Here is a 14631-nt window from a genome sequence, read left to right as displayed (position 1 = left end):
TTACTCACTTTCCATCAAAAAACCACCGTTGTGATTCCTCTTAGCCACACATTTTGTTGGTTTATTTAATTACTTTTCTTTAAAGGAATTAAACAAACATAGTTGAAAATAAACACACCAACTAACCCCTAATGTTCAACGGATTTTCTTGGATCTATCTCCCTATACCAAAGACTTTGTAATTGTCTAGTATGTGTTAGATGGGGAACTCGTGCACCCGAAGTTTACCATGGAGGATGGAATTCAATATAACCTTGCCTAAATGAATTTCTCGTTAAAAAAGGGGATAAGTGTTGAAATCCTTAAAAGAATGATAAGTATTGAAAAAATTCATGTACTTTCAAAAAAGTTCAAACAAGCCTATGTAATTTTTCAAGTTAAATAAGTTCATCTACTTTAAGTATCGATCTAAACAAGCTCTTTGTACTGAATTTCGTTATAATAGTACTGATGTGACCGTTAAATATATGACATGTATTATCATATGCTCATGTATGAATTTTCGAACACAATGAAACTAGATATAAACAATATTTAACAACTAATATTTGATGGAGTTCGTTGAGAATGAATCATTTAATCTGGAAAAAAAAAAACCAATCCAAATATTCAAAAATTTATTAGTTAATCAAGCATGCAATTATCAAGTTTAAAAAGAAAATCTAAACAATAAAGGGATGACATGAGAATATGAAGTGCACGTGAGTATCATCAATTGACAACATAACTAGTAAATTGAAATTTCAAATGCTCCAACAACCAATCACAAGATTGCCAATTTTTAATTTATGACGAGAACCACACCAGACATGTTTGCCTTTTGGATAACTGACATGCATGGACCTAAACTCGGGTCATCAAGTCCACGGACATAGAATTTTTTCACCTAACGATATGATAGGTTGAGTCAAAACCTAACACGTGGTCACAAAGATATTATTTTTAATGGGAATCAAATTCAAAACCTTTCAAATCCATATCGTTGACACTACTATCCTAAGACATAAGTCGAGTCAGAATAAACATAAATGTGGTAAGGTAAACCATCGAAATCCAGTTATGGTTTAGATTCATCAATGGGCCACACCATTAAAGTCATGTGGCACATGTAATCTGGTTGATTATTGTTGGAGTAAAAATCAAAGGACATGGACCAACAACTAAAAAAAAGTAGTGTAAGCAAAGGTTTCTCTCTTTCTTTAAAGGGTTGTTAGATATTTGCTTCTTTTGTGCATGATTTAATTTTAAGGCAATTCAGTGTATACAGATGGTATCACTCCTTTTGCATGTATGTATAATCATGATATCCATCAATCTTGTATAGTATATACATAAAATTTATCAATATATATATATATCTATATACACACACATATACAACCACGATTTTTAGTATTTAAAAAATTTAATTGTTATAAAAATGTGATTAAAGTAATACTAATAAAGTGAGTGATTATTAACCATTTAGGTAATAGGTGAATCTCTCAGGTCAAACCATATGAAAGTGGGAGGTCATGAGTTCGATTTTCATTGACTTATGGTGATGCATTGGATTTTAGTTCAATTTATCTTGTCGTCAGGTGAAAAACTTATATACGTACGAGTTTGATAACTCGAGTTTATGTTAATATTAAATGTCCAAATGACATGTATGTTTGTATGATATCATTCTTGATTACGGAAAAAGAAAATGATTATCACGGCCCCCAATTTCTTACTCTATTTTATCTTAATCCATGTTGCACATGAGATACCCATTAATTATGAAAACAAATGTAAGGACCCCTAAACATCCATGCGAGATGGATGGCGTTTAAAATAGGGTAAGAAATTGAGGGGCTAAACATTAATTTTTCATCCCTGTGAAGGTCACTTTCTTTAGGTCATTTTAGAACTTTATTCACTTGGATTGCAAATATATTTTAGAAATGCTGAAGTTTCAAAGATTGTGATCATTATGTGCACCCAAAGTTGCTTATAATAATTAAAAAAATTCTTTTTGAGATTTGAAGCACTATCCATGCAAGATAAGGGTAAAAAAAAGTACTTAAAAAAAGAGTGGTGGGCATCACTTTGTTCTTATATTACCTTAAATTGAGGGGGATCAGGTGAGTTTGTGGCCAAAGAAACCTAATCCATTAAAGAAATTGTAGATAAAGACAAGCTATTAAAGTTGGTAGAATTTAGTTATGTCCAACCAAACAACTACTTGTTTTGGGAAAAAACAATAATGAAATGGTGTGGTGCCTGCTCTCTCTGCTCTCTGACTATTACCACCAACTGCACCAATTGTGTGATTCCCTTCTGGGACCTCGGCTGCATCAAATTCTTGCAATTTGTAGGAATGAAACTGGTCTTCAACTCTCTCCATGCATGCATGACAGCTATGAGCTATCACTCTTTGACCAATAATGCAATGGATAACATATCCTACCCTAAAGGACAGTTCAAGTGGCATCTCTAATGAGTATTAAATATATGGTGTAACATTGGTCTTACTCATTCCAATTTGTTTGTCGTACTTATTATCTCAAATTTTGAGATGAATGCATACAATTTCAAATAAATTATGTGGGGCATGTAGAATTCTCGATTTTCACATAAATCATGTATATTAATTTTAATATTTGGGATAATTATAGGGACAAAAAAATATTGGGATCTTTTAACATTTTCGATCGTGTAAATTGTAATGGGGTCAAGAGTTACAAATTAACTTCAATTTTCTAAATAAATTGTGGTAAGGAGTTGTTGAGAAATAACTGAAAAAAACTGGTTTTTCATTTTGGAGAAATAACACAACTCTATTGTAATAATATCAATAAAGACAATTAACATGAATCTTAATCCCCCAGTTTAGCTATAAAAATATGTAGTTTAGTGCTAAAAATATAGTATCTGTAACAATTGATTTATATAAATAAAGATGACCAAACACAAAGAAACAAATTAGAAAGAACAATACGAGATGAAGACGCGATATCTATCTCTTTATGCTAAGAGACAATCCCTCATGTTGTTGTTGTATTGCTAATCTGACCACGAAGTAGCGCTCTTGATCTGAGAAAACCCTAGAAATCGAGACACGATGCAGGCGACAGCTTTCTAAACATGACAGGGGTCATTTTGGATCAAACTTGCTAGTAGACGAACTTGTTATAAAGTATAGGGGTTAAAATCGATCGTATCAATGTCATGTCATATAATATTTGCCAAGTCAATGGAAATTACCAATGATTTAATTTTTGTTTCGAACAAGCAGATATATCGTTGGAAATATTTTAAAAACTCTAGCCCTCTAAAATCTTAGTTTATCCTTCAATCGAAGGTATCCAAAAACCCTAAATAGAATAGCGTTCATCCTTATCATCTCCTCCTTGTGCTGCAATATCATTACCTTGTTTATGTTTTGAGTTCTAGCTTCTTAAACAACACAATAATTGCCTATATATGGTCATATAATTGTGCAAAAATATCTATGTAATAAGAAGATAAGACCATCAAGAAAAAGAAGAAGGTTTTGATTGGGAATAATACAAATTAGTCTCTGTTGATAAAGACTTACCATAATAAAGAGTGAAGAGTGGCATCATCATTTGTACTGAGGCAGGTCTATATGTAAGTATTCTATATGTATAGTCTGTTAGGCTGTCCAAGAGAGAGTCAACGAGACTATGATATGTTATAATTATATATCTTTATGGGTAAGTTTCACGTTAAGACCCACACCACCCACCATTAGGTAAGACAAGGTGGTACTCCTATTACATGAAAAAAATATAAATAAATTTGGTTAGTTTGTTTAAGTTTTTTTTAATAAAAATAAATAAATCATGTTATGCAAAAATTTGACATATAATACTTGTCCTTTTTTTTTAGTTCTATTCAAGGCCGGTTTTCTTTTCCTAAATAAATAAATAAATCATTTTTTTTTATTTTATCTTCCTGAATGATGTGACAAACAGGGCTGATGAAATATCAGGCAGAGCCTTCACCACTAATCATGGGCCTTAAAGCGTGGAGCCCAACCCGTAATCTCGAGTTTGGGCCGCAACACAGTTGACGTCCAAGATGAATTCAGATCCATAAGCCCTATGATATGTGATCTACTGGTCTCTCTACTGCATCCAATTTCAAATGCCATTTTTAAGTTTATCTAAATAGGCTCATCACATTTATCTACCATTGCTTTTTTTTTTTTAAGGGAAGGAATATATTTTATTAAATAAGAATCGACAATAAATCTGTCATTACAACCTCACCTCTTGGAGCCAAGCAGGCTCGAGAGACGATCTCCATTCGCAAGGAATAAGAATTCTTAAAGCAAATTGAGCAATACAATGGACAACCTTGTTGGAACCTTGTGGTCTAAACATACACTTTAAAAGTTGCAGAGGAATCAATGGCGCTCTTGATTTCTTGAACTATAGTTCCATCCTCATTAAGGCCAATCTGATTCGAATGAATCTTTTCCACAGCTCTCTTAGCATTACTAATAATCTTGATTGATTCCTTAATATATATATATATATGTATGTTTGTATATACATACGCAGATTATCTACCTACTTTTCAAACAAATTGTTATAATATTATAATTAGGAGTTCTGATTACTGTATTAGCCGCCAATCCTAGTTAAATTATACAAGAAAGCATGCACGTACACAAATTCATATCTACATCCATATCCAAATCCCATCAGAAGAAGTTGTTTATTGAGTATAAAAATGAGTTCTCTCTAGCAAATCTATACACAAATCACAAACAACTACACCCATCTCTCTCTCTCTCTCTCTCTCTCTCTCAATATTAGTTGTTATGGCTAGTGAGGATGAAAGTGGTGTTGGCCAAGACGTGGAGGGTTCCATAGAGTTCACTATTGATCCCCATGCATCAAGAAGTACTCGTCCTCCTTTTCTGCACAATTTTTTCCCGACTAAACAAGAAGAAGAAGAAATCGAAGAGCGTTCAAGAAAACGCAAGAACCCTAATTCTTTCAACCATCAAGATGATTTCAATACTATGGAGGGGATCAATGGACTTGGTGTCTCAACGACTTTGAGACTCTACGAAGATCCATGGAAAATAAAGAAAACCCTACAAAAGAGTGATCTTAATGGTTCAAGCAGGCTATTAATGCCGATAAATTTGGTACAATCTCATATCTTGCCATTGTTTGATGATGCTGATGAAGTCGAAGGTGGCGGCGTGCGGGTTACGATTTGGGATCATGATACAGGAACTGAACATCAATTGGAGTTCAAGAGATGGACATCATCAAATAGTTATATTTTTAATGGTGAATGGACTAAGGAGTTTGTGAAGAGGAGGAGGTTGGCGATCGGTGACCAAATTGGGATATTCTGGAATCCTTACAGTTCAAGATTTCATTTTTCGGTTCTCAATCGGGCTTTGGGAAACAACAATAATTAAGCTAGCATTACTATTAATTTTGATTATTAATCAGCCTTTGAAAATATTAGGTTATGTAGCAATTATGGTTCTAGGTCATGAATCTGTAGGACTAGTTTTGTTTATAGTTTTCAAGTTAATAGTCGTGTTGGATTTTAATTGGTTTTTCAAATTTTATTTTGCTTGTAATTATTTTAGTAGTTAATTAATAATAGAACCATCAGTTCTTATATCAAATGTCATCCTCTCTTTTTTCTTTCGATAAAACGTGTTAATGTTTATATAGTATAATTAAAAGAATTTTTATGTGTGTTTTGAATATGAGTTGAAGGATAGGATAGTGATTGAGGTTTTAGGAATTGTGCCCTAAACATAAGTGCCAATCCTATTATAATATATATATATATATATATATATATTTATAAAGATGGGTCTTTAGGACTTTGGTTTCAAAACGACTTACTGATTTTTTTTTCTATCTTTTTAAATAATAGTATTTATTTTATTAAGACTGTAAAACGTATTTTCTTATATTTATTAAAAATCTGAACGATACAATGATACGAGGAATCACATCGTTATGAGAAAAGGAAACATTCATTTTCGAGTGCTATAAAAAGGAAGGATGAGTCTCTATGAGATATACGATTTGAGAAAGACAGAAATGAGTATCACAATTCTTTGTGTTCTTGTGTAGGAATTAATGATTCTAGGTCATGAACATATAGTACTAGTTTTGTTTATAGTTTATAGGTTTCAAGTTCTTAGTTGTGTTAGATGGGATTTTATTCTGTTTATTTAAATTTTATTTTGCTTGCAATTAATAAATTTAGTAGTTAAATATCAATAGAATTATAAGTTTTTATATTATATGTCATCCTCTCTTCTTTTTTCTATAATAGATGATAAATTCTATTAATAGATAAGAAGAAAAAAAAATCTTATTACTAAAAAAGAAAAACTGCCATCTTATTATAAGTGAGAAGACTAAAACATTATTCTACTAAAAAAGAGAAAAATAAAACAGAACTAAAAATAAACCTTATGCTGATAATTTTCATAACCTTTTTTAATCTCCATCATCCATGCCTAAACCCTAGAAGAGATCGACCGACCGATAACCGGACTCGATTTATTTCCCCTTCTCATGCAGAAGGACTTCAAGGCAATACTTCTTGAGGAAAGGAGGGAAGAAGGGGTTCAAAGGGAACATTTTAGGCCAACACTTCTGGTCAACTTTCACAAAGCCCTGGCAGCAAGCAATCCCAATCAATCTGGGCTGCAGGCTTAAGAATGACATCAAGATCTCCTGGGAACAACCTAGTTTGACACTTTCTATTGTCCAAACACAGTTGAGAACATCTGGGTCTGTCCCGAAAATTGTCGGTGTTGTCGAATGCCCTAATCCTGATGAAAACAACATGAACAGCATCAGTAGTGAAATTGCTTTTGAAGATACTGTAACTTGAGCCATCTTTGGTTGGTTTGATGAGAAAAAGAAGTTAGGAATTGAGTGGATTTTTATAGGGCAGAAACCATAAAATTCCTAATTACTTTGCTACATTGAATTTCTTTTAACGCCAGTTGATAAATACAAAATATGGGCTTTATAGACCAGAAACAATAAATCCTAAATTAAGTTTGCTACATTCAATTTTGTTTTAACCGATTACTGCATTTTAGTGCCATTTAATAGAGATTAGAGATGGTGGATTTATACTTTATAGGGCATACAGAATAAATCCCTAATTAAATTGGTACAGTAAAAATTACTTTTAACTGACCTGGGTTTTCTTGTTTAGTGCCAATTAAAGGTCCATTAAATGGTCTGTTTGACACTAAACCCTACAAAATATAAGCTCGACCAACGAATTTATTTCGAAAATACACTATGCTAGCATATGATAAAATTATCAAGCCCAAGATAAATTATTTAGGTCTTGGGGTTGGGTTTGGGTCATTAGTGGGCCATCATTGGTAGTTGGGTATTGACCATTTGGGCCGAGGCCACCAGGTGTGGGCTGCCTCAGGTGATTCGGCCCATACATATGAGCTAGAATGAGAAATATTAATTTAAATAAAGACAAATTATTATTCATATAATAGCAAAGACAAGAAACATTGGAAACAAAGGGAAGGAGATCTTCCATACAAGAAAACCTAAATCACTAAAGAAAGCATACCAAAATGCCTAATTAGTGACCCAAATAAACACTGGAAATCAAAGAAAAACAAATTAAGAAACCAAATTAGTCCTCCAAATCATGGTCTAATAAATTAATTAAGCCTTCTTAGCACAAAAGTGCTTCAAAACTTCACCAAAGTAGGGATTGTCATAGCCCTTGAAGGCAGATTTGGCACAATCATCACTGACTTGTTGAACAATCTTGCAACAATCATTACCAACACTCACTTTCTTGTTCCAATATGATGCCCTAATTTCACCAACACATTTTCCCTCTTCAAACTTATCGGTGAAACATTTTTGGATTGCTGGATCGGGCTTGGACGCGTCAGGACTGGGCTTGGGCCAGTGGCGGGCCGGCAATGGTGGCATTGGGAAGAATGGCCTGCGTGGGTACGGGCGCGGGCGGATCCATGGAAACCAGGGCCTGTGAATCCATGGGAAAGATGGCATGGGTGGCCCAGCCTTATCATCAGCATCAACATTGGCAGCACCCAGAGCTTGTTGTGTGAGACATGCTAGGAGGAGCAAGACAGCAGCAATCTTCATCATCTTTGAAGTGAACAATTTTGGGTAGCAAAAGGCAAGTGATTGATCCAATGGTTTTATGGCCTTTTATAGGGTTTAATGGATAGAGAGAAGTTGCATTTGAATATATCCATAATAACAAAATTATGTTAAATTTGATTAATGTTGATAATATCTCTAGATTATTCAATCCGATAGCTAGACTAGATATACTTAACCACTAGATTATGTTAATTATTTTAACTTTTCAATTAATTTATATTTTCTTGAGATAATTTTGGTGGTTATGAACACTAGCAAGTACATTTTTTTGATAAAATATTGTAGTATGACATTAAATGATAATAAGAATTAATAACTATGATCAATGGACCATTCATGCAGATGGAAAAAAAAAATCAAAATTAATTATTTATTAATATTTTATTTTGGTATTAGGAAGTCTATTGTTTGTTACACAATTAATATTTTTAGCAATTAAGTATATTTTTTATTAGGATTTGTTTATTTTAAGTATTTGTTTCCAATTAAGAATGTTTTGGGGTTTGGTTTAGGTTTATTATTTAAGCTTACAACTTACACTGACGTAAAATAATTTTTGTTATTGAAGTTTTATATTAAATAACAGCTGTTTGAGAGCGATAGCTGATTTCCCCATATTCCTAATTTGTTGGTCAATTTAGGTTTGTGGAAGAGTTGTCTTTCATCTTCGTGTGTTTAATTTTCTGCCTCAAAGAGCACACTGCATCAACCATGCACCAAAAAGAACATATTGTTATTCTAACAATTAAAACTTTTATTATACTAAGAATAACTTTCCTTAGCTAAATTCAAAATGGTAAATAATTAAACTGACCAATATGAAAAATAAAATAAAGTCTAAACAAATTATTCTAGTAGCTAGTTAGAGCTTCTTCAGTTTCACTTTGATGGAGGTGAAGGTGAATCTCCTATCGATGTAGCACAAGCACTCTTGATCAAAGGACCAAAGAATGGATTGAAAGGGAACATCTTAGCCCAGCAATTGTTGTCAATAGTACTAATTACTGCCTCGCAACAAGCAGGTCCAATACCACCAGTTTGTGCAGTGGTAAAAGCCTTAACAATCCGTGCAACACAGTCAGTTATGTTTGCAACAGATGACCAGCATTCTGTGATTTCAGTCTGTTCTTTCTTCAGCTCTGGCTCCAACTTGTGAGCGATGCTCGGCCGGAGCGGGGTAGGTGCAGCACAAAAGGTCTTTAGCCCAGCTGGGAAGAATGGGTTCAATGGGAACAATTTAGGCCAGCAATCAGATTGAATGTTAGTGATGGCAGTACAACAGGCAGGGCCAATAACACCAATTTTACCAGTTGTGAATGAAGTAATAATCTCAAGAACACAGCCTTGTATCCCTGTAATGGATGACCAACATTGTGGGTTAGCACCAATACCAAATGGCAGGGGTGGTAGGGGAGGGAAAGGCAGTAGCTGGGCTAGTCCTGCTGGGGCAAATATGGACATGCATCCTATGGTTAGCACCATAGCCAGTGTTCTTGGTGACACTTCTGCCATTGAAATTGAAACTCTAGTGTTACTAATTAGAGTTATTGGGATTTGCTGCTCAGGATGGTTTGTTGATGGGTAAGAGGAAAGTGGAGGTGGGTATTTATAGTGTTTCAACTTTCAAGGTTCTTGAGTTGGAATTACTTCTGAATTTGATGCTTACAACAGTTTTCTAGCTGCTTTTACTATGGAATTGAAGTCTCTTCTGTTTAGTGAAGAATTACTACAACATCTAAGTAGTTTGAAGTAGCAGGAATTAATGTTGGACTTGTGTGTGGAAAGGTTTGGCGCATTGTGTTAACCGAAATTTGGTGCCAGTAAATGTGGAAGCAATGTGGTGTTAAAAACTTGAATTTCACTAGGAACTGGTGGTGGCTCTTTGATAAGATCTCACATCGAGGAGAATGAGGGAGGAGCGGCAATAGATAAGGAGAACCGACAATCTAATCTACTAAGATCGATTTTCCGATCCTAAGCAAGAATATTGGGTCTGGATGAACAAATCTATGCAGACCTTGATCCAGAGCGGACAATATATTAATGTGTTTGAGTTTGTGTTGCGAATCTATTCAAGAGTTTAACACAACTTCTCCGAAGACAAAAGTTCTTCATCACTCTTCTACAACACATAGAACATAGGATAGGTAGGCCTCGGCCAACTAAACTATTGGATTAGTTTAGGCGTGCTTAGCGCGGCATGAGCTTTGGGTTTAGTGGGCCGTTTAAAAAAGGCCACGACTACTCGACTGGGTCTACGGCAATATTTTAATGTGGAGAAACTTTAGTCACACCCCAGTTTTTACTAAACACACCCTAATTTGAGTTGACTATCCCTTGTAAAATGCAGTTGACTGAGTGTCTTTAGTAAAAAATGGGTTGTGACTAAAATTTTCCTTTAATGTGTTTTGGCTTGTGCTATGCACCTATTCAAGAGTTCAACCCAATTTTTCCAAAGACAAAAGATCTTCATCACTCTTCTACACCTAAACTGTCGGACTAATTACCCTTTCTTTAGCTTGCTATCATTCATTCTTTTCAATTTTGTGCATGCTGTTCATTGTGCTGTGTGCCTTCATCTCCGCAGATATTGTGAATGCCCAGCAAACGTTTGATAAAAAGCCTTACCCATTTGCATCACTGACTGGGCCTGGGCCTCTGTAGGCCCATCCAGGGCTTACCGAATCGTATCAAGGTATTCAGCATTTGTGTCCGCCAAGGCCTGCTCTGCTCTTCTTATCGAGGGAAGAAGATGCTGAGAAAGAAACCAAGCAAGATTGAAGTCAAGATAGAAGACAGAGAAGAACTCGAAGAAGTCCGCAGCCGTGCCGCCTCCGCCGCAGCCGCCTCTTCTTCCTCTACATCCTCTCTTCTCCACCTCCTCGATCGAACCCAACAGAACCCTTCCTCTAAATCCCATCGAATTGGTCTTCCCCCGTCATAAAATAGCATCGCACAGCCTCCGTCCGTAGATATGGAGGTGGAGGTGAAGTTGCGGCTCCCCGAAGCCGATACTTACAAACGCCTGACGAAGCTACTCTCACCGTTCCACATCAAGACCCTGAACCAAGAGAACAACTTTTTCGACACTGCCTCTGGCGCTCTCGCCTCCCAACGCGCCGTTCTCCGCCTCCGATTCCTGGACAACGATTCTCGCTGCATTATATCCCTCAAGGCAAAGCCGGTGTTGATCGACGGCGTCAGTCGCGTTGAGGAGGACGAGGAGGAGATCGAGGCGTCTGTTGGACGCAGCTGCGTTGTGGAACCGCTGAGACTGAATACGATTGAATCGAGGATCTTGAGGAGGTGTAAGGAGGAGTTTGGGATTCTGGAGGGAGACGGGTTTGTGGGTTTGGGGGGTTTTGAGAATTTGAGGGAGGTGTTTGATTGGAAGGGGTTGAAGCTGGAGGTGGATGAGACCAAGTATGTGTTTGGTACTTGCTATGAGGTGGAATGTGAGAGTGAGGATCCTGAAGGGGTCAAGAAAGTGCTGGAGGGGTTCTTGAATGAGTATGGGATCCAGTATTCTTACTCGGAGATGTCCAAGTTTGCGGTTTTCCGATCTGGGAAGCTTCCGTAGTGAGGTGAAGTCCTTTGTTTCTGCTAAATTCATGTTTTTTTAAGTGTTAATTGGTTGTTTGTATATCCGATCTGTTGAATGAAGTTGTGGGTTTTATTTACATGATTGTTACATTGTTAGTTTTCATTTGGGTTGAGGACCTAAAGAGTGCCATTTCCCTTTCTTTTCATGACTCTCTATATGTTGACTGAGAAGTGAAACTCTAAAAGAGCATTGTGCTAATTCTGTCAGGAAGATGTTATACTCTCTTGTTTGAGATCCAAAGATTGGAAGTAAAAGAAAGTGAGTTTGGATCACGTAATTGTCTGCCTCTAGTGATTTTACGGATAAAATGGAAACTATTGTGTGCAGTGTTAAGTCGTATCTTGGAATTGGCATACGCATTGGGTTGATTGATAAACGACTTGTGAGAATTAAGCTATGCAAGCTTCTTAGAATTCAGTTGTTCTTAATTTATCTTGTGACATGCAATTAATATTCTCATTGGTGTATACTCACTCACCATCTTTATCATAACAAGTGCTTCTTTTGTGTGTATTTGTTTTGTGTCAACAGCTATACGTGTAATGTATTCCTTGACTGATTGATTCTGTTGTCATTTTTTTTTTTATGATTTGTTGTCATATACTATTGGAGACAATGTACAAATTCCTTTGATTGAAAGCCTGATGTGGTTGATCCTTGAGCAATAATTGTCACATTGTTCACAATCGAATCAAATGTGTTGATCGTATTTTTGATTATGTGAAGAGCTCTGTGCTCGGCTTCTCTTTCCATTTTTAGTTTTCAGTGTTCAGTGTAGGCTTTCTAAAACTACCTTGCTAGGACTAGGACAGTCTGTGCTTGAAATATTTTCATATGAAACTTGATTTTTTCCTTGCCATTTACGGATTTATAATTGTGTAAACTATTCAAATAACATTGTGTGGTTTACTGTACTTATGTGCAATATCAAGACTTAGAACTGAGGTAATTTGATGGTTATCTGTTATTATGGCTCTCATTGTAGGTCTATGCAAAGTAGGCGTATTGCAGTGGAGATAATGCTTGCGCTAAAGTCCAATTCTGAAGAGACTAGGAATACCTTTCCTCTGAAATATCTCAAGGCAATCTTCTTATAAACTCTGATGGCAAGTAACCAACTGTTTCCCTCATGTATAACTCTTGTTTTGCAACGTCAAGTAGCAAGTGAACCTAATATTTGATATGAATTTCTGACAGCTATAATATGTATGCATGTTTGCTCAATGAGTTTGTTAAATTTTGATTCCAATCCTCTTTACATCACACTACAACTGTTCCCATCTTTATTGTTGTCTCTCTCATATTTCGTCTCAAGAGAGTTGCAAATTCTGAAAGTTGGCCACGAGTAATTAACAGCGAAAGGCCCTAAATCATAGACTTGTTAAAGTATCATAAAATTTGATGTGAGAAGGAGTATGGCCAAATTTTTTGAAGTGTGATCAGCATTAGCTTTTTATAGGTCAGATGGCTAAGAAATTGGACATGTTTTTCTGTTTCCTATATATTGTCTAATATGCAAAAACATATTCGAAATTTGTTATTCTAATAGAACTTTTATTATACTAATAATAGCCTTCCTTAGCTAAAGTTAAAATGGAAAATAAACTGACCAGTATCTAAAATAAAGCAAAGTCGAAAACAAATTATTCAAGTTGCTAGAGCTTCTTCAGTTTCACTTTGATGGAGGTGCTGGTGAAGGTTCTAGTGATTTAGCGCAAGCGCTCTTGATTACTGGACCAAAGAATGGATTGAAAGGGAACATCTTAACCCAGCACTTGTTGTCAATAGTACTAATTATTGCCTTGCAACAGGCAGGTCCAATATCATCAGTTTTTGCACTGCTAAAAGCCTCAACAATCTGTGCAACACAGCCAGTTATGTTTCTAACAGATGACCAGCATTGTGTGATTCCAATCTGTTCTTTCTTTAGCTGTGGCTCCAACTTGCTCGTGATGCTCGGTCGGAGCAGTGGAGGTGCAGCACAAAAGGTCTTTAGACCAGCTGGGAAGAGTGGGTTTAATGGGAACAATTTAGGCCAGCAATCAGATTGAATGTTAGTGATGGCAATACAACAGGCAGGGCTAATAACACCAATTCTACCAGTTGTGTAGGAAGTAATAATCTCAACAACACAGCCTTGTATGCCTGCAAGGGATGCCCAACATTGTGGGCTAGCACCAACACCAAATGGCAGGGGGGGTAGGAGAGGGAGAGGCATTAGCTGTGCTAGTCCTGCTGGGGCAAACATTGACATGAATGGTATGGTTAGTACCAAAGCTAGTGTTCTTGGTGACACTTCTGCCATTGAAATTGAACTCTACAGTTTCTAGTAAGAGACTAAGAGTTACTGGAATTTGTTCAGGATGGTTTCTTGATCTGTAAGAGGAGAGGAAAGTGGAGGTGGGTATTTATAATGTTTCAACTTTCAAGGTTCTTAAGTTGGAATTACTTCTGGGTCTAATGAATTTGATGCTTAGAACAGTTTTGTAGCTGCTTTTACTATGGATTTGAAGTCCCTTCTGTTTAGTGAAGAATTACAACATTTAAGTACTTTTAAGTAGCAAGAGTTAATGTTGGACTTGTGTAGAAGAGTTTGGGAGATAGAGGGTGCAATTTAGTGCTAGTAAATGTGGTGTTGAAAACTTGAAATTGACTAGGAATTGGTGGTGGCTCTCCTATAAAACTCTGAACATAGGATAGATTCACATATCAAAAACTCACCAAGGTTCAGCTTCTCTTTCTGTAGCATGCTTATCATTCTTTCTTTTCAATGTTGCGCATACTGTTTATTGTTCCATGCCTTATCCCCAGCAATGCAGATACATAAGTTCCCGGGTGGCTAGGCAACCAAATGTGATA

At 35.9% G+C, this 14631-nt stretch overlaps 4 protein-coding genes across 5 annotated transcripts; 2 read left to right on the top strand and 2 right to left on the bottom strand.

The window, feature by feature from the left end:
- Nucleotides 1–4819: 4819 nt before the first annotated feature.
- Nucleotides 4820–5434, top strand: LOC119997038 (B3 domain-containing protein At2g33720-like). The gene has a single exon (XM_038843809.1). It carries the CDS (start codon nt 4820–4822, stop codon nt 5432–5434), a length of 615 nt encoding a protein of 204 aa, XP_038699737.1.
- A 3613-nt stretch (nt 5435–9047) lies between these two features.
- Nucleotides 9048–9680, bottom strand: LOC119997037. Its single transcript, XM_038843808.1, has one exon. The coding sequence runs from the start codon at nt 9678–9680 to the stop codon at nt 9048–9050; it is 633 nt and encodes a 210-aa protein (XP_038699736.1).
- A 1208-nt stretch (nt 9681–10888) lies between these two features.
- LOC119997108 (triphosphate tunnel metalloenzyme 3) lies at nt 10889–12996 on the top strand. Of its 2 annotated transcripts, none has more exons than XM_038843917.1 (2): nt 10889–11747; nt 12758–12996. In XM_038843917.1, coding segments are annotated over exons 1-2 (606 nt in total). In that variant the 5' UTR covers nt 10889–11142; the 3' UTR covers nt 12759–12996. The 2 variants fall into 2 exon arrangements, with proteins under 2 accessions (XP_038699845.1, XP_038699844.1); XM_038843916.1 differs by having other exon boundaries at nt 10897–11752.
- On the bottom strand, nt 12850–13990 carry LOC119997036. Its single transcript, XM_038843807.1, has 3 exons — nt 13505–13990; nt 13383–13388; nt 12850–12942 (listed from the first exon to the last, which is right to left on the bottom strand). Exons 1-3 carry the CDS (start codon nt 13988–13990, stop codon nt 12850–12852), a joined length of 585 nt encoding a protein of 194 aa, XP_038699735.1.
- Between the last annotated feature and the right edge of the window lie 641 nt (nt 13991–14631).

Source organism: Tripterygium wilfordii, chromosome 4 (assembly GCF_013401445.1).
Source record: "Tripterygium wilfordii isolate XIE 37 chromosome 4, ASM1340144v1, whole genome shotgun sequence".
Lineage (NCBI taxonomy): Eukaryota > Viridiplantae > Streptophyta > Magnoliopsida > Celastrales > Celastraceae > Tripterygium > Tripterygium wilfordii.
The sequence above is the reverse complement of the archived record's forward strand: the minus strand, read 5'-3'. Positions and strand labels throughout refer to the sequence as shown.